This window comes from Alligator sinensis, unplaced genomic scaffold (assembly GCF_000455745.1).
Source record: "Alligator sinensis unplaced genomic scaffold, ASM45574v1 scaffold144_4, whole genome shotgun sequence".
Lineage (NCBI taxonomy): Eukaryota > Metazoa > Chordata > Crocodylia > Alligatoridae > Alligator > Alligator sinensis.
The window spans coordinates 41,694-61,514 of NW_005842190.1; the positions used below are offsets into that span (position 1 = coordinate 41,694).

Genomic DNA, 19,821 nt, shown 5'->3' on the forward strand with positions numbered 1-19,821 from the left:
TGGGCGGTTCCCCGTGTGGGGGGGCTGTAATCTGAGAGGGGGGGCATAGCCCCTGTGTGGGGGCTGTAACCCCTGTTGGGGTGCCATAGCCCCTGTTGGGGGGCTGTAAACCTTGTTGGGGGGCTGCAACCCCTGTGGGGGGGCCATAGCCCCAGTGTGGAGGCCATGGCCCCTGAAGAGGGGCCGTAGCCCGTGTGGGTGGGGGGGCAGCAAAATATATATTCATGTATTCATGAATCCATTAAACATGTGGATGGGTCGGCTTCGACCTGGAAGGGTGTGGGCAGTGGGGTCCCGCAGGGCTCGGTCCTTGGACCAATACATTTTAATGTCTTCATCAGCGACTTGGACGAGGGAGTGAAATGTACCCTGTCCAAGTTTGCAGATGACACAAAGCTATGGGGAGAAGTGGACACGCCGGAGGGCAGGGAACAGCTGCAAGCAGACCTGGACAGGTTAGACAAGTGGGCAGAAAACAACAGAATGCAGTTCAACAAGGAGAAATGCAAAGTGCTCCAGCCCTATTTTTCTAGGCCTTTATCCTGACTCCCAGCTGGTGTAAATCACTCTGCTCACCTCAACAGAGTTACACTGACTTACCCTAGCAGAGAACCTGGCCCATCTCACGCTGAATCACAGCAGTGCATGATTGCAAATACTATTCAGTGCATTGCCTTGTCATAACTCTGGAACACAGTCAATAGGGGAGCAGAATAACAACAAATCGAGCTCAGTTACGTGGGAACAGATTAGGACACCTGAAGAAGAGAATAAACCACATCTACAAGAGGGAGGGGGTTACAAGAAATTATGGCCACAAGCTAGCAGAGAGCAGATTTAGATTGGACATTAGGAAGAACTTCTTCACAGTTAGAGTGGCCAAGGTCTGGAACGGGCTCCCAAGGGAGGTGGTGCTCTCCCCTACCCTGGGGGTCTTCAAGAGGAGGTTAGATGAGTATCTAGCTGGGGTCATCTAGACCCAGCGCTCTTTCCTGCCTATGCAGGGGGTGGGACTCGATGATCTATTGAGGTCCCTTCCGACCCTAACATCTATGAATCTATGAATCTATGTCTTTAGAGTTCAATTTATTATTATGATAAGAGACTTGCTTTAACACTGTAGATATATCAATAAAACATTGCCCAACTTATCACTGTCTCTCTCTCTCACTTTCTCTCTCTTTATAATGGTGTTTTGTTTTAATTATGGAAGAACATGGATTTGGGGGTATTTTACAGAGTGACTGGGATTTTTTTATCAGGGATTTTTCAGTTTTCCAATAGGGAATACCAGAATTCCTACTAGGGAGGCCAGTGGCAGGACCCTGCCTGCTCAGAGCTGGCATCTTGGACCCAGCTGAAGGATATGCTTTGACAGTTTAAAGAAGGCCACCATACCTGGAACATCTTCTGGGCGATAGCTGCCCAGATGGCCAGGCATACATGGCAATAGCGCCGCACAGAAGCCAACCCTGCAACCACAGCCCACTGGCAGCTGGCTCAGAGGGGAGGATGCCTCTACTGGGTCCGCAGGCCCCATCCAGGTCTGGCAGGTGCGCAGCAGGTCACAGTCAGGCAGCAGCCCCCACAGCCAGACTGCTGCAGTGGGTAGAGGGTGCAGGGAACTCTCAGGGCTGCCCCGACAGTCAAGCAGGCAAAGGGGTAGTGTCCCCAGGTACCAGCTGGCTGGGCCCCAGAAGCTCCTGAGAGTGAGTAACCCCGAGCTACTTGCCAGGGCAGCTTTTTGTATGGATGGGGCCAGGACAGGGCTACTTTTTATACTGCTGGGGACAGCACAAGTGCTGGCCCTGGGCTTTAGCTCCCCCTGGCTGCAGATCCAGGAGGAGCCAGGCAGGGTTATTTTGCCCCAAGTGGCACAATTTGCCACACACCAAAGTGTATGTCCAAGCACGTGCGTTGAGGGGAAAAAGCCCCGGCTCAAATTTGCACTGCTTCTATTTGAGCTGCTGCAAACTTGAGCTGCTTGCATGTGTGGATGCGCCCCGTGAATTGTGCAGGTCTACTTGGTCAAAATTATACTGTCAGAATGTGTGTGATGGAAAAGCAAGCTGTATCTATGCTGATGATCCTGGGAAGAGAACAGAGTAACTGGCACTCTTCAATATGGCCCATTTTGGTTCCACAGGGAACTTTGTGACTGGATTTCTTCTGAGCCTGTGATGCTTGAAAGGCCCTTTTATGCAAGTTTTATTCCTTCCCCATTGCTTCCCCTTCATTCAAACTTAAAGTCTTGTTTTACTAGCTCCTTCTAGTCTTCATTTAATCCAGAGTTATGTTGAGTAGCATTCCTATATGCCAGTTCTTCCATATTCTCTGAAAAGGATACCCCCTTCCAAACTGTTTCCTAAAGGTTTTGAAAACAGTATCTTATTCATTCCATTTCCAAATTTTGGAGTGATGGCACTAGAGTGGCTCACAGCAAGACATTATTTATCTTATTTCTTTAAATGGACACCAACTTCATTGCTGATCTCTGCAGAAATGTCCCTAGGTCTTGCAATATTTAATAATTTACTAAGGCAATAGATCTTGCAAGGTGAGCTTACATTTTGTGTGGGAAATATTCCTTATTTTTTTCAGGGTCTAAGGTAAAGCTGTCCATGTCAACTAAACAATGTATCCAGCTTGATAGCACTTTAAAAATCAATCTTCTAGGTCACATACAGACACTGCACTTAGACTGATCTAAGTAAACGTACATCAGTCTAAGCCCATAAGTGTACAGAAATTTGGTGCATGTAGACTGGTCTAAAAGTGGTACACATGGCCTAAGATAGGCCTGGTCAGAGGTACACTCAATTCAGATTGATTCAGATTAGACCAATGCATTGAACTTGTCTATTGGTTCCTAGACTGTAACTCAAGTCGTAGCCACAATGATTTTCTTTTTCAAAGCTATGACTCACAAGGCGCATCTACACATGACACTACATTGCCGTAGTGACACACTATGGCAATGTAGCTTGTTGCTGCAGCAACATAGCATTGGTAGGCACAAACTATGATGAGGCTACGTCACCATAGTGACAAGCTACCATGCTATAGTGTGTCGCTACAACAGCGCAGCTGCTAAAAATAACCATACGCCACCAGAACGGTGCAGTAAAGGCTGCTACTGTGTCATCATTTAATACTTCCTAAAGCAAGTACTAAATGACAGTGCAGTAACAACTATGCCATGGAGGGCACATATAAATGCACCCACAGTTCTCAATCCCCTTACAACTACCATAAATAAGCTACTGGACATTTAACTCTATTTTTTCTAAATGATATTGCAATAGTAAATCTCTTTATTATTGATTGCATGTTTTTAATTGCTAGTTACAACTAAATGCAATTCAGGTACTACATTTGATTAGCAGTGCCCTCATCTCCCTATTCTGCCTGCAAGTTAGGGTGTTCTTGGTGTTCCTGGGCATTGTGCCTTGTAGTTGTGTGAGAGAGTTGTTTGTGTGGTTTGAAGAATAGGTTATTTGCATAAAATGGTTTAGATAGCGATAATCCTGTGTTGAATAGGAGTTTGGACTAAATGACCTCCTGAGGTTCCTTCCACCCTTACTGTTCTATGATTTTGTGATTCTGATAAAATGAAGAAACTAGATGACCTCCTACCACTGGATACCAAGTAAGTATAGATGGACAGATTTGGATTTTTTCAGAAATAAGAGGTTAAATTCTTGATTTCCGGTATGTTACTATTCTTATGGACTCCGTGGGGCTTGAGGGTGCTTACATACTTCTAAAACCAGCCACATTTTTATTTAGACATCTAAATATGGATTTGGGTGCTACTCAAATTTGAAAATGTCATCCATTATTTCTACTTCAAATGTTCAGAAAACATCAGTTATTTGGGTCAAGTGTAACTTCAGAGCTCTCTTAACAGTTTGATACCACTGAACATTATAACATGTCATAAATCCAGGGATAAAATGCAGACCTTCTCCATGTCTTCAAAATAAATTCTGAAGGCAAAGCAGCAGTTGGCTTTCATATTATTATTGATGCTGAACATCATCTACTATATTGCTCAGCAATTCAGCACAGTTTCGGGAACTAATACCAGGTGCATCCAGGTCATGTAGAAACCACCATTATCAGATTCTGTACACTATTCACTTTCAAGTATTGGTATGTTTCACTTAACCTTCAAACCAAGCCCATATAAATGTTTCCCTTCCATCCATCCAAAATAATTCTGTAAAACCACAAAACTAAGATAATTCTGTAAAACCAGTTTATTTTCTGTTTATATGATAAACTTTTCCAGGTACCACATTTCTCTCCTACCCATAACCTGTTCCATTCCTCACAGTCTCCTCTGTCAGGCACACCTGATGATGTTTTCTTTGATCTATGTAGTGCTGCTGAAACTGCCCTGCCAACTCTTCCAGCCTCTCAGCAGTTGAGATAAGGCTGATGTTGTCATCAACAGGTTCTGAGGCACTCTTTGGATCCACAGTAACTGTGTGAGAGCAACAAAGATCCTTTGATGAGCTGTGAGCTGAGGTACTTGGAGACAGCAGAGTTCCAGATGCCGATGAGCCTTGTGTTGATAAAAAGAAGCAAGCAGATTCTGGCATTGGAGAAGTTAGAGGAGAACATGGACTATTTTAATGAGACAAAATTTGACTTTCCATCTCTGAGAGACACCAGAAGAATAGATAAAATCATAATCAAAAAAGCCCTATAACTTTTACTATTGCAACATTATCACAGAAGCAGATGAGCCAATTGACTTCAGAACTGTGATAAGATGAGACTATGTAGTGGGGCATTAACACTGCTTCCTGCTCCCACCCATGTCTAGGCACAGTGCTCTTAACCTATATCTTGCTTTTAAAGTACTATTATTTTCCATATTTGTAGCTTGATGGGGTTGCTATAAATAACAGTGCAATAATGACATGACATTGGAGCTTCACAAATACAATCAAGTGACCAGGTTTCTTCTCCAAGAATTGTAAAATGCCACTTGCCTCTCACTATTAGAATCTGGACAAAAATGAGATTGACTAAAAATACCATTTGCTTTAGCAACTCTGCTTCCTTCCATTGCAAATCTCCATTTTTCACTCTATGGGAAAATAGATGACTATCAGTTTAACATATTTTTTTGATGAACAGAAAGCTCAAGCTGGAAGAGAGACTATTTTTGAGCAAGTTGTAACATGCCAGCATCCTATAAACAAAATCCAAATCTAGAGGCCTCTCTTGAGGCCTTTAACTACACGCAGCTGCACTAAGTGATGGGTGCAAGCGTAGCTAAATTGATATCAACTGCTTATTAAACAAGCCATGACCAACAGATGGAAGCACTCTGCTTTATTATGATGGCATCCTCCAAAGGTTGAATGAGCTATTTGGAGAATGAGAGAGACAAATGGATCCCAGGAAATCTGAACACCCAATGGGGGAAAAATAAGTCCATGCACTATCCTTGCCAGTTACAGCTGCATTCTCAAGTGTGTGGCTTGCATACTTTAATCAGCTGGATTTGCAATGGAATGGGGGAAAAAACAATTACCATTCTCAAAGGTTTCCTACCTAGTTCAAATAGGCAGCTACAATAATTGTTACCATACTCACTCCAAAATCATGCCTTATTACAAACTAAAAAATGGAAGATTTTTCTCTGCTTGTCTGTAATTCACCTATACCTCATCTACAACATTATATAATTGCATTCAAAATGCATCTATGTATACCTTGCTTGCAAGCCTTTTCTTATTTCTTATTTGTCCCTTGCTGTAAGATGACTAACAAGGTCACTGTTTGAGTTAATTAAAAAGAAAATTGTATCACATAAACAAACAATTCTAGATATCATTGGGCAATAAGTAGGAAAGAGAAGAGGCAGTGGAAAGACAAGAGAAAAAACAGTTTTTTCTAAAGAAACAAATACATATGAATAGCTGCATGTTACTTGAATTCTTTTTTTCAAAATGTGCAATTAAACATTTGTAAACTGTTTATTATTAAATAGTTTTATTAGACTTGTCTCGGGAAGGATGAAATAATGGCCTAACTGAAACGAATGGGAGTTTTGCTAGTATTTCACTGTACTGTATGAACATACATGACTAAATAAAAAAGGAATGATAGGAGCATGTATTAAGACAAATATATTATCTGATATATATAGGTTTTGGTACACATGGGAGCGAGAGAAATACTTCAGATCAAGACAGAGCATGAATAAGGACATCAGTCATGCAGTCCTTATTCTTCAAGTTAACGGTCATTATCCTGAATAAGAACAACAGAAATGGGCTACTGATTATACGCATCCTGATAACAGTCAAGAATATTTTTGCTAAGAGTGCATTTGCTAACACATATTTCATAATCCTGTAATACATGTCTCTTACATTTCTATGTACCCACAAGTAATAGATATATTAGGCTTCATTAATAGTCCATGTATAGATTCTTCCAGTTGAATAAATGTGCCTGCTAGCTGAAGTAATAAAATCTCTCTTATGTCACTCTCATTCATATTGTAGAGCACTTACCCAAGTAATCACATTAAAATCTATGGAATGCTAAAACGCATGCATGAAATTAACATATTAATTGCTGATGTAAGCAAATCAGAATAAAGAAGTTTTACGTTCCGCATAAACGAGCAAGCAAAGCAGGATATCTGAGGGCAAGTAATTTAACCAAAGATAAAAAGAGGATTTTTGTAATTGTTTCAAATGTTTTTCTCACCCTGTAAAAGCATGAGCAGGATGGTGAAGTAACACATATAATTATGCACTAGCTTCACTAGAGGCAAACAATCAGGACTGTCAAGTAACTTGTTTTTGTAAGTAAAAAGACAACCAATTTTTCAGGTATTAGAAACTATTAAAGTTGAAATATGTGAAAGAACTACAAATCTTTTAAATAACTCAGTTCTAAACGCAACAGACTGCTTTCAGAAATCTGGAAAATGTAAGCATTATCTAATTGCTGTTGAATATGTATAGCCTATTACAAATTGCTAGTTTTTAACTATTAAAAGAATTTGCCAGCATTCTGAAATGTGTCTAATATCGATATGATGAACTTTCTCAAAAATCTACCTTCAACAACAATTAAGAAATAGTGAAGATTTTGAAAATAACCAATAATGGAAGGAAAGAGGCACATTGACCATTTGAATATATGAATCAAGGAGTCTGCATGCCTGTCATCTGATGGATAGATATTAAAGATATTTAAGTGCCAAATGAAGTAGTAGTAAGATTTTCTAATAAGATTTTAAAAAGCACTTGCATAGGTTAGACATCTGGCTTGCGAGTTAAATGTCTAATCTACTCAGACGCATGAAATTTCCACTAGGGCCCTATCTGCATGTTTAGCTTCCTACATGTCCTCACATTTGGTCTGTAGAGATTAATGGAAAAATGTACAGAACAGTTTTATGACCCTCACTCATAGCTAATGCATACTCATCCTGCAAGCAATAATTCTGATTTACATAGGACTACTTGTGTGAAAAATTGCTCACCAATACAAGTAAGGGTTGCAAAATTGGGGCTGCAGTAAGGGGCCATATAGGATCGTGCCATCAGCTAGTATAAACCATTAATTTACACTAGATCTGGATCTGCCCCCTGGCAAAAAAAAAGTCATGCCAGTGTCTTGATACAGTTATAAAGATAGTAGATCAAAGAAATAAAATACATGGAAAGTATGCCTGGGTTTTAGTATCATGTTTGATATGGGTTTCATGGCTATAAGCACATCATATGGTTTGAAAACTGATTAAACTACAGCAAACGAAGGGTAGTGCTATGCAGCTTTATATGAAGACAGGGGATGTACTGAATGAAAACCTGCAGGGATCAGTGAAAGGTCCAGTCTAATTAGATATTTTTGTTAATTGTTTGTGGACTAAGATCCTCCTTTCTCCACTCCCTGCTGAGACATAGATGAGTATGTAAAGAAAAATAAATAAAAAGGAAGAGAGATAAGGTCTGTGATGGCACAGAAAATCAAAAAGAAGCCACTCTGCACCATGCTCCACTCAACAGCAGCTTGAAGAATCTCCTCTGTAGGATTCCCAGATCTGGTTAGAGCAAGGCTAGGCAGTCAAAGTCATGGCCACTCTCTTCAGTTTCATCCTTCTTTTAACCTGCAGCCAATTAGTAACAGCAGACACTGATTACATCAGCTGAATCTCAAGTTCATTCATCTTCTGCACATTGGAATGCCCAGTGCTGAGGAGTTGTGAGGTAGTTGCCTATTGAAACAGCTCATGAGGAGGCTACGCTGCTATGAAGAAAGTAAGAGGTATAGGCAGCCCTGCAACAGCAACCTGTAGTCCTGATGCATCTCACAGCATATGAGGACTAGGAGAGTCAAGCCAGGAAGTGAGTGAACCCCAGTCTAAACTGGGGAATTTGACATGTCTTCCTTTATTTCCTTTTTTACTAAGCAGGATACAACAGGATCCAAAGGTAAAACTGATGGCAAATTAGTTCCGTTTTTAATGTGCCTGATAGCAGCAAAGGCCAATGGGGGCTTGTAATGTGTAGCATTCTACCTCAGTTCAAAGAAGTGAGGCTTCCTCTGGAAGCTAAAGTTGCTGAGCCTTCTTGTGAGGCTGCAAACAGCTTCAATGCTATCTGATATCAGTGCAAATTAAGGCCTCTCAAACTGTTACAGGAGGGACTCAAAGCCTCACAGTTTCAAGCCCTGTGGAAGTCTGATGAGACCGTTCCTAGAATACTGCTGCTTCAGTGCCATGCAGATGGAATTCAGCTATGGAAGCCCAGAAAAAGATGAGTAAGGACTAATGAGGAAAGATTAGAAGAGCTATATATTGAAGATACCAGTAACTAGGGATGATTGAGTGAACATAATCCACAATTATTAAGAAGAATGTAAGCAAACAATAAGGATGTCAAGATTTTTTTTAAACCAATGTAATGGGTATAACTGTAGTGTAAAAGCTATGTTGTAGACATTATGGCCCAGAAATTATGCAAGAGGCAAGCATTTCTTAAGGCAATATCTTTTATTGGGCCAATTATGTAGTTGAGATGAGGTTAGACAAGTTTTCAAAGTTTTCAGGAAGACCTGACAAAGAATGTCTTGTATTCAAAAGCTTGTCTATTAACCAATACATAGTTGGTCCAATAAAAGATATCACCTTAAGATATCTATACCTCAAGAATATAACTAGCATAAACAGATAAAATCCTCATGTCCACACACTGAAGGTATGTCCAGAAAAATGAGCATGCATGCCTGTACTAACTTATGAGGAGCACTGTCTCAAACAAAAATAATGGAAGCTGGGCAGATTTCCGAAAGAAACTCCCAGAGTCACTGTTCTCCTGGCAGAGCAATGGGATACTGTAAAGGACTTAAGTGATCCATTTGGTTTCTAATATCCATGATTTTCTAATTTAACCAAATCAATTGTTTCCCCAATTGATTTTTTTTTTACCTTCAATTCCAACTTTGTCATGAGGCAGTGAATTCCTTCCTTTGCCTTTTACTTCTCTCCTTCTGGGAATAAACAAAAGCTCCTCCGAGTCTGACATCTCCTCTCTTGGATTCCTTCTGCTCTCTGTTGTCCCTTTTTTTTTCTTTTTCCCTCCATCTTCCCTTCCACTTCTTTTCTTTTCTTCTTCTTCTTCTTCCAGTGACAACTGATCAATGGGCTTCACAATTTGTTTGTTTGGGCTAAAATTGGACAAAGATACACACTGATGAAAACTGGACATATCTTTTAGAGCTTCAAAGCTTTCTAACTTATTAATTAGCAGATTAACAAATTGTACACCATTTGTCCCCATGTCTCTCTAGGCTGATAGAAGGAGGACTCTTCACACTGACTGACCACTTATCAAAATTCTACAGGTTGTAAGTACTATGGCTCAACTTGAGTTGTAGGAAGTAACAAAAAGCAAACTACAGGCCAACCCATATCAGAACCAGTGGAGTCTATATTTGTTAGGCAATGGTAGCTCTCACTCATATGCCCTAGTTGACTCTGTCACTAACAAAGGCTGTCTGGTCCCTAGGCAGTATTCCTGAGACTCTCATATTGTAAAATAATTCCCAGCTAAGAATTCCCATCATGCCATAGACAGTCCTTGGATAACTTAAAAATAACCAAAGGGGTACTTATCAAACAGTATAAAAGCAAAAACTCCTCCTCTCACTGCATTCAGGTCCAGATCCTTGAAAGTGTAAAATTCCCACTTGGTGCCTATTTGGTCCAAATCTTGTCTGGGGCCTCTAGATGCTTCTGTGATATTACCATCATCATCAAACTTTTGTTTCTTTGCATTAAATTACATTTATATTTGCCAGCAATGTGTCTGTTAAACTCATATGATGTGATGTTTGCCTATAGAGAGCATTGCCACTGAAGTTAAGCATTTTAACATGATTCTTTCTATAACGCTTCACATGACAAGTTTCAGCTATGAACACACTGCCATTGTTGACAACAGTCTCTGAAAAAAATATGCAGTATAATGAAAATCAGACACAATCTTTATTTGAATAATGCAAATGGCACTGCTAGTATTAGCACCAATTAATGTCTCTCTAATGACATACTACAACTTAATGATTTTAAATGCATAGTTTCTCACAAGTAGAGAAATAGTCATTAGACACTATGGGTGTTTATAGACATGCTCTGGGAGGTGGAGAGGGGCACTTTAATAACTGTAGCACCAAGAGCAGTGCTAACTAAAAACACCCAGGGCAACACATGTATCAGCACACCCGCACTAAAAAATGGTGCACTTTAGTTCAAAATGTGTGGCTGCCATTCTTTAGTGTGACGACACTGATACATATGAGGCTGGAGTCTGCTGGAGCAAAGTAATTACCAGGCTCCAGAAGACTTGATAAATCAAGTCTGCTCCAATGCACTGTAAATACAGCGCATCAGAGCAGCTTTCACATGTATATGAGCCCTACATATCAGATTTTTAAAAAGTCACTATTATAAAGTAATGTAATGGATAGTTCTGAATCTTTATGGTTCAGTCAGGAAACTAATTCAGTCAATGCCTGAAATGGAAAATTATTCAATTTAAAGTCTTAATGGAAAGCTAGAAAATACGGTAAATGAAGACATATTTGCAAAAGTGGAATATTTTGAGTCAGTAAATTGTGCTTATCAGACGCCATGTGGTCAAATCTTACAAACCTAAATTCTCCAAAAAGCTGAAATACAAAAATATCACTCACAATATCTAGGTAGGATTCAAACTCTGTGGCTTGCTTATTCAAAAAATAAGCCACAGGAAGCCACAAACATCCCCCTCTTCCCTGCCTGCATCATCCACAGCAACAGAGACACAACAAAAGCCCCAGGGCTGCTGGTTTCTTTGTCCTTGCGCCTCAAATGTCTCTGCTGCCCCAAAATTTCAAAAAAAACCGCAAAAACCCATTTTAGCCCCACCAACTTACGCTTCCTCACAGGCACTCTGTGTGCAGAATGGGCCCACACCTTTTCTCCCCGGAGCCCTGCTACTTCTCCGATTGGTCCTGGTGCCGTGGGAAAATTCCATGTCTCATGGTGGAAAAAAAGCTCGGATGCCCCTCTGCAGTCCAACCAGGCTTGAACTTAAAACCTCCTGGTTAGGCACACCGCAGGCAAGCCCCTAAGCCCCAGGAGAAAGACACCCCATCTGCTTTTCCGAAGTGCTGGAAGGAAGGGGAAGCTGGCAAAGCCAAAACGGCCTCTTTTCTTCATTGTGAATTTTAGAGCAGCCAGGAAGGTTGTGGCCCGAGCACATACAAGCCAGCAGAGATGGAGGCTTCTGTTGCATCTCCTGGGCTGTGCCTGATGCTGACAGGGAAAAGGGAGATGTTGGTGGCTGCCTATGGCCTCTTCTTGCAGGACATAGGCCCATCAGTCAAGGGTCTGTGTGGGGTGGGGGAGTGCTGGAGGAAAAACCTACATCTATTACTGTGGTCATCTGGTAGGCTGGGTCTTGGAAAAGAACAGCATTTGTGTTAGAGGCCTGGTGTTGTGGTGTGGTTTGTGTGTTTTGGACCACCAGGTTGCGAGTTCAAGGCCAGGTGTCTCCTCTGTCCTGGTATGAGCTAATTTTTTTTTTCCACCACAACACATGCAAGTTGCCATGGGCCCCACAACCAGTTGGACTAATGGTATGGCTCCGGGATGCAAACGTGCAGGCCTTGGCATCCCAGATTTCGGCTCGTGCTTCATTCAGAACACTCAGAGTGTCTGTGAGGAAGGGGAAGTTGGTGGGGCCAAAACGGCTTCTTTTGGTTTTTTCCAATTTTGGGGCAGCTGGGACTGTTGTGGCCTGAGCATGAAGAAGCCAGCAGCTGCGGAGGCTTTTGTGGTGTCTCTTGGGCTGCCCTTCATACTGGGAGGGAAAAGGGAGATGTTTGTTGCTGTCTGTGGCCTCTCTTGCAGGGCACAGGCCCATCAGTCAAGAGCTTATTATTATTTCTTTCTTTCTTTTTTTTTTTTTTAGCGTGATGTGTTGGTGGAAATACCTATGTATGTTACTGTCATCATCTGGTAGGATGGATCTTATAAAAGAGTAGAGTTTGTCTTGGAGGCGTGGTGTGGGGTTTGTGTTTTGGACCACCAGGTTGTGAGTTCAAGGCCGAGTATCACCTCTGTACTTGCCCCTACCCTGGTGCAAGCCATTTTTTTTTTCCCACCATGACACATGCAAGTTGCCATGGGCCCCACAACCAGTTGGACTGGTTCCAAGGCTCCGGGATGCAAAAGTGCAGGCCTTGGTGTGGCATGCCGAACCCCAAAGGTTTGCGCCCTCAACCCTTCTTTGGCCTCAACTGTCTCAGCTGCCCCCCCCCCAAAAAACAACATTTAAAAATGTCGTTTTGGCCCCACCGTCTTCCCCTTCCTCAGAGACACTCCGAGTGCTCCGAGTACAGAACGGGCCTAAGTGTGGGCCTCGGCGTGGCATGCCGAACCTTTAATTCATAATCTCTTGTCTGAGTAAACAGCATGCAAACTCCTAAGCTACAGGGCCAATACAGCCCCGCTGCCTTTCCACAGCACTGCAAACACCACAATCACATGCAGCTCTTTCCCAACACTAGCCCACACTAATAAAAAAAAAAAAATTAAAACCCTTGACCGATGGCCCTATGCCCTTAAAGTACATGCCAGAGCCAGACACAAACATCCCCCTCTTCCCTGACTCCATCATGCAAAGCCCCACAGCCCCGCAGATTCAACAAAAGCCTCCAAGGCTGCTGTCTTCTTTGTGCTTGGGCCTCAACTGTCTCGGCTGCCCCCCCGCCGTCCCCTCCCCCAAAATGCAATTTTGGCCCCACCATCTTCCCCTTCCTCAGAGACACTCTGAGTGCTCTGAGTGCAGAACAGGGCTAAGTGTTGGCCTCGGCGTGGCATGCCGAACCCCAAAGGGAAACCAAAGGGGTTTGGTATGCCACGTCGAGGCCCACAGCTTTCCACCCTGGAGCCTTGCCACTTCTCCCATTGGTCCTGGGGCCAGTGGCAGCTTCCATGCGTCATGGTGAAAGTAAAACATTCTGGGACAACCCTCTGCAGGGGGGGCCTAGAGGCCCTACCTAGGATATTTATTTATAACCTCCTTGCTCAATACACAGCACACAAACTCCTAAGCGACAGGGCCAGGACAGCCCACCTGCCTTTCCAGTGTTGCAAACACTGGGACCACAATCACATGCAGCTAGCTTTTTGCCCAACACAAGCCCACACTAATAACCAAAAAAAATTCAAACCCTTGATGGGTGGCCCTGTGCCCTGAAAGAACAGGCCAGAGCCAGCCACAAACATCCCCCTCTTCCTTGCCTGCATCATTCACAGCCACAGAGACCCAACAAAAGCCTCCACGGCTGCTGGCTTGTTCATGTTTTGGCCTCAACTGTCTTGGCTGTCCCAAAATTTGAAAATAAAAGAAGCCATTTTGGCCCCACCATCTTCCCCTGCCTCAATAGATAATTATGGCAAACACCAGGTCCACACTCGCATGCAGCTTTTTGCCCAACACCAGCCCCCAGTAATTTGGAAAAAAAAAAATTCGAACCCTTGACGAATGGCCCTGTCCCCTGAAAAAAGAGGCCATGGCAGGACAAGCATCACATACTGCACATTCAGCTGTTCTCCATGCTGCAAGGGAGCAACACAGTGGATATTCAGGGGTAAAAAAAGTCCGCACAGGAAAATAAGTGGAGCAGAATATGTGGGGGCAGCACACAACACTCAAAACCAGAGCCACACTCCAGCTGCCAGGCAAGCTGTGAGTGGCAAGATCACCACTACTGCATCCCCAGGAGCCTCCCAAAACCCCTGATAAGGCTGCTGAGTCCACCCCAGTGCTGACCCCAGCCTCCTCTACCCAACTCAGGGTAACCTGCCATGCACCAGACCACGTATGGAACAGGCATTCCCCAGGGACAGTTAGCAGTGGCACAGTCCCACTGTTAGTTGTCCTCAGGGAACCAAATGTCCATGCTCATGTGAACACGGCAAGAGAGAGCATGTAACTGTGTACAGGACACCAGAGAATATATGAGGGAGGGACATAGCTAGATGGGGAAATACTTTGAAAAATCTTATTGCCAGCATGTAATTTTCCTTTCTTTTTCATCCTGGAAAGGAAAATTCAATATAGCAAAGGAAATAGGAGTGACAAATAGTAAAAATAAGGAGTTGAAAGAGACAGGCTGTATCTGTATGGATGACTATGGCCAGTCAGCTCGTAGTGAATGATTAAACAAGAGAAAGAGAGTATTAGGCCTGTGCCAATAGGGAAGTATTCGATTTGGATTTGGATTTGGATTCAGCTGATTCAGAGGACAGTGATTCAATTCAGAGATTTAGATCAATGTCCCAAATTGATTTGGCTAAACTGGCTTTGGAAGATTCAGCACCAGTTCAGAGAGATTTGGAGTTTCAGCCATAGACTATAATGGGGAATCACTGAAATACCTGTAACTTTGTCATTTTTTGGCTGATTCGGATAAAAATTGCAAAGATGGTAGTTCCTTCTGGGGGTATGAAGCCTGCCAAGTTTCAAGGAGATAGGTACAGTGGTTTCTGGGATACTGCACCTCAGGCTGCTGACAAGCAAAACTCAAGACGTATGTGACTGTGTCTGCTTGTTAAGGCGCTGAGGCCTCTACACAACACAGTAGTGTGCCCCAATGAGGTATCCTCCCCCCCTACAGCCTCAGTCTGGTCCATTACTTCAAATGACAACAGGTAATAATAACTTAAAAAGCAACACAGTAGCACCAGCAGCATCTCAGCCAGCCAAACTGTGACAGAGCCTTCTTTTCTTTCCTGCAGGAGCTTATTCTCCAGCAGCTGCCAAAGAAGTCTCCCTGCCAGTCCCAGCCCTGGGGCTTAGATGTGCGACCTTCCAGTCAGCTAACCAAGGACAGGTGCCAGGGGTGTTAGTCTAATGACATGGCACTGGCAGAAAAGGTTATTTGGGTCAATCTTGTATCTGATACCAAGCAAGTCTTTTTCCTGAGTTTTTGCATATTTAGCTACTATTTAACCATTAAAATATGAAAGACTTGATTTTATAAAAGTTTTCAATTATTTTCAACTAAAAGATACCTTACTCAATAGAATACGGTCATATCAATTTTTTCCACACACATGCAGTTTTTGAATTTGTGATGTTAAAAATGCATTATCTTCCTCATTTTAAGTATACAAATCAGCCTGTGTCATTAGCAATTATGGTAGCAGTATACTACAGTAAAAATGGCTCATGAAATGTAGTCACAACATATAATAGTACGTGAACAGCTATAATAGGTGCAAACCTGGGAATTTCTGGAAGATGTTTAATCATTTCTGTGTAGCCTCAAATCATTTATGTCACCCTAGAGGCTCAGGTCAATGCATTCTTAAACATTACAGGCAATATAATCTGTAAACCTTTTTAAGTACAAAATAGGCAGGGTATCTAAAACATTGACTTGAATTCACTGAGTTGTAGGTTTTCTGTCTTTCAAGTCATTACATCAGGATATAGCACGCCTAGCAATTGGCAATAAAGCTCTCAAGGCAACTGAAGAAGCTTTAAATTTATCTTCTGGGGGTGGTATTTGTCTATCCTCAAAGGCATCTGCCAAGTTATTGGGGAAGAATTACCATATTCTTTGTCAGCACTGTCACTGCTACATTGATTGTGGGGACACTTATATGGGAGATAGGAGTCAAGGGCGACTGGTGCCTCTTGAGCGTGACTTGGGCGGGGGGGTGTCCCCCAGGGGTCGAGCCCACTGACCTGGGGAGGGAGGGTCCCCCCCAGCCACTTCCGGAAGCAGCGTGGCCACTTTTGCTGGAGGCCCTGCTCCCCAGCCAGCACTTGCATGGGGGGCACCGGTTCTCCCACCTGCTCCCCTGCCCGCTGCCTGAAAAGGGAGTGTGGCCTGACACTATGAATCTTGTATTCTTGGCTGCACTGTGGTAGTTCCACCAGGAGGAGTGAAAAGTGCAGTCACTCATGCTATTTTATAGATTCATCGTGGGAATTGAGTGTGATCACTCCCCCAGGAGGCTGTTATATTAAAAGTGTACAAAGCCACCTTTGGATGAAACTGGCATTAGCTGCTATGCTTTGTTCTGAACTCTGTGCTGTCAGTGGGTTAGGCCTGCTCTGGAGCACACCTACCAGACTGGGCTCCTTAGAGGATTCAGGCCTTGGACTGCTAATCTGTGAAGCCAAAAACACACTTAGGTTTGAGACAGGTGCCAAAATACTCACTAGAGTAGCAGAACTTCTGGCATTTAAGTTACTTTTCTGGCAAAAGCTTGGGTACCTACAGACCCTCAGATACCTAAGCACCAAGTAAAAGGAAAGGATTTTAGTAGATCAAATTTTTGTCTTAGGAGCTTAAATTCTACTTAATTCTCCTTGCATATTCCCCCCCACCCCCATAGCTGTTCTTTTTTTCAGTCCTAAACGACCTCTTTAAAGGAAGAATGCAGGATAATGGTAAATTCAGTCTAAGTTTTGGATGGGAGGTATTAACTCATTCCTATTTATCTAGCTCATCTTCTATCTTTGACTAGATTTTGAGAGACCACCAGTCTCTTCCCATGGCTTTACGTAGTTTTGGGAAAAGAATTTCTCTTCAGTTTCTGGATCAGTTTTACTATGCTCATGTCATTTTTGCTGATAAGAGGGGGTCAGCTGTAGCCACAGACTCTGAAGTCTCTCCGTGTTTAAAGCTCAGAAAGGGTTTCTGCCACTCAGCACGCAGCATGTCAGCAGAATCTGAAGGGTACCACTACTTCTCAGGGTTACTTCAAAATGGATCACAATTAGAGCTATCTAAAGTCCAGGCAGAAAGTCAAATTTACCTGGAAACAGTGGGAGTTCAGATTCTATTCAACCAGCAAACCATATCAGCCAGATTTACCTGTGTTCTGCATGCCTGACCTAATGCTCAAGGCACCCTACACATACTTTCCACAACAACCCCTGGACTCAGGTCAAATAAAAGATTCAGTACCTTAGATAAAATTTGTAATTTAAAGCACAATGTAGCCACACATTTAAAGCACAAAACAAAATAAATTAGTAGCCTTGGTTCAAACATAATTTCCACCCCTTGGTACAGTGCCAGTTCCTGCCAGGGAATAAACACGTGAGCTGCACTATATCAACCTTCAACAGACTGGTTTGATGCTTAACAACAAGGAGTTAAATAAGGGAATGCTTCCAGATGGGTTGGAGATTGTGTCAGTAATGTGCATCAAATCACTTGGCCATGTGTCCAGGACTTCAGTGAAATAAATTAAATAGCTACTTGTTATAGCACTAGATATGGGAATTCTAAGGCAAAACTGAACACCAAACATGTCTTCTCATTTCAATATGTAATTTAGAGTGCACATAAAAGAATGTTCACGCATTTTGGTTCAAGTGTACTCACATCATGTAATCCACCACCTGGGCCATTTTTATATATCGGCAGGAAGAAGCATATTTAGCTTGGCTGACTTTAACAAGCCCACTTCGTATACAGTGTTCCTGCAATAACGCAATTAGCATTCATTCAGTTAAAATCAGTAATTTCTATACTTCAAAAATAGTAGTTAAAAACTATGGAAACTTGCATATAAAAGCCACTTCAGTGAAACTATAATCTGCAGCTAAAGAAAACAGAATGACAAAGTCCTGATAAGTATAATTCTTTTTTTTTTTTTTTTAACTAATGAGCCAGAAAGGAAAAAAAATAATTTTTTCTTGGTTTATTGGAGACTATTATGATAATAAAATGCATAGAAAATTAGATGTAATGTGGTAAAAAAACCTTGTATTCCTTACTTTGGCAACATGTACTCTGTGAAAGTGAGCAGACAGATTATGGAAGGCAGAAAACTTTAATTTAAGGTTAAATTACTCTACACTATTTATCACTTATTGTCCATTATGCTGGCTATTTACTCTGTCCTGAAACCTCATTTGATTGTGGTCAGCTGCTGATGGCAAATGGAATCCTTTTTTTTTTTTTTCCTAACCAGGTCAGTTACACACATCTCATCAAAACAAAATTATTTTAATGCCAAAGCAATGTATACTTGCTTTTAGAAAGCTACTTACTTTCCTATTGTTGTACATCAAAACTGTGTAGAGTTTATCATCCGCTTGAACTCTATTTGGTGTTGCTATGACAACAGCAGGTGCATAATAATAATCTCCCATCTGTATCCCAGTTCTGGAGAACACATAGTCCCCAACCTATATACCAAAAAAAGAGTTGGGTTGCAAAAGCATCATAATACTAGTTTTACATGGCATAAAAAACAGATATTCGGACAGTTTGACTACACAAAACACAGTGCTAATGTGTTTCAGTGCCTTAATATGAAACACTAGTGGAACAGGTAAAGAATCTGATACTGCCGGTGCTGACTACTCTTCAGTGTCCACTGGCTCAGCCCCTTGGAGTGTCAGTTCACAAAACAGGAATATATGGAAGAGTCCTACAGAATTTCAGAGAAACAAACAAATAGATTTCCTAGAACCTAGAAATTATTCTAACTCTTAAATCTTTAGAAGATAATTATGAACTATACTCTGCTTTGTATACTGTATAGGGTTTTAATCCCTTCTGTCAAACTCTATAGCAGGATAATTCTTTAATTAAGATCCATAAAATAATTATTTTAAAAAAATAAAAAATTATAAAAAATGATAAATGTTCTACTATATTCTGCAGACTTTTCCAGAAAGGATTCTCCCTACACAGAATACAAGGGTCTGTTCTTAATGTCAATAGGCATTATTCATATTCTCTAGGAAAAAAAGTCATGTTTCTAGTTTTAAAAATGATTGAAGCAGAGTAGTGTATCACTATTTGTATCCACCATATCTGCAGCAACTATAATAAGCATAATTTAAAGGAGAATCATGATAAAAGATGGTTAGCATATTGTTCTAATTTTAAACTGACCCAAACACATAAGTCATTCCCACATTTCAGTTTTAGCAAAACCCTCTTTTACCTGAATATAAATCAATAACTACAGATCAAGTCCTTACAGCTACTGCCCTTACAAAATCTCACAAAAGAATCCAATAACTATGAAAAGGATCCAAAAGGTTAAACACACTAAAAATACTAATTTAAAAACCATATAGTCCCAAGTCAGTTGACATACCAGTGTTAATGCACCTTAGCACGTCTACACATGCATTAAAGTGCTTTAGCCATTGTGCCTAAATTTGATACCTCCTTTTGCCTAAAATCACCATTTTTAAGGCGCATTAAGGGCGCACACATGTAGACACGTGCCCTTAATGCACCTTA

General features: G+C 41.7%; 1 protein-coding gene across 9 annotated transcripts in view; it reads right to left on the minus strand.

The window, feature by feature from the left end:
- Positions 1-4,261: 4,261 nt before the first annotated feature.
- VWA3B (von Willebrand factor A domain containing 3B) overlaps positions 4,262-19,821 on the minus strand; it is a 127,095-nt gene continuing 111,535 nt past the window's right edge. For 4 of the 9 annotated variants that reach the window (XM_025207266.1, XM_025207263.1, XM_025207261.1 and 1 more), the window contains 4 exons: positions 18,612-18,749; positions 17,941-18,038; positions 9,470-9,708; positions 4,262-4,600 (listed from right to left, as the gene is read on the minus strand). In XM_025207266.1, the coding sequence (XP_025063051.1) occupies positions 4,311-4,600; positions 9,470-9,708; positions 17,941-18,038; positions 18,612-18,749 (765 nt within the window). In that variant the 3' untranslated portion in view covers positions 4,262-4,310. Of the gene's footprint in view, positions 4,601-8,091; positions 8,150-9,469; positions 9,709-16,766; positions 16,840-17,940; positions 18,039-18,611; positions 18,750-19,821 lie in introns of those variants that run through there. The other 5 variants (XM_025207264.1, XM_025207262.1, XM_025207265.1 and 2 more) reach the window with 5 other exon arrangements.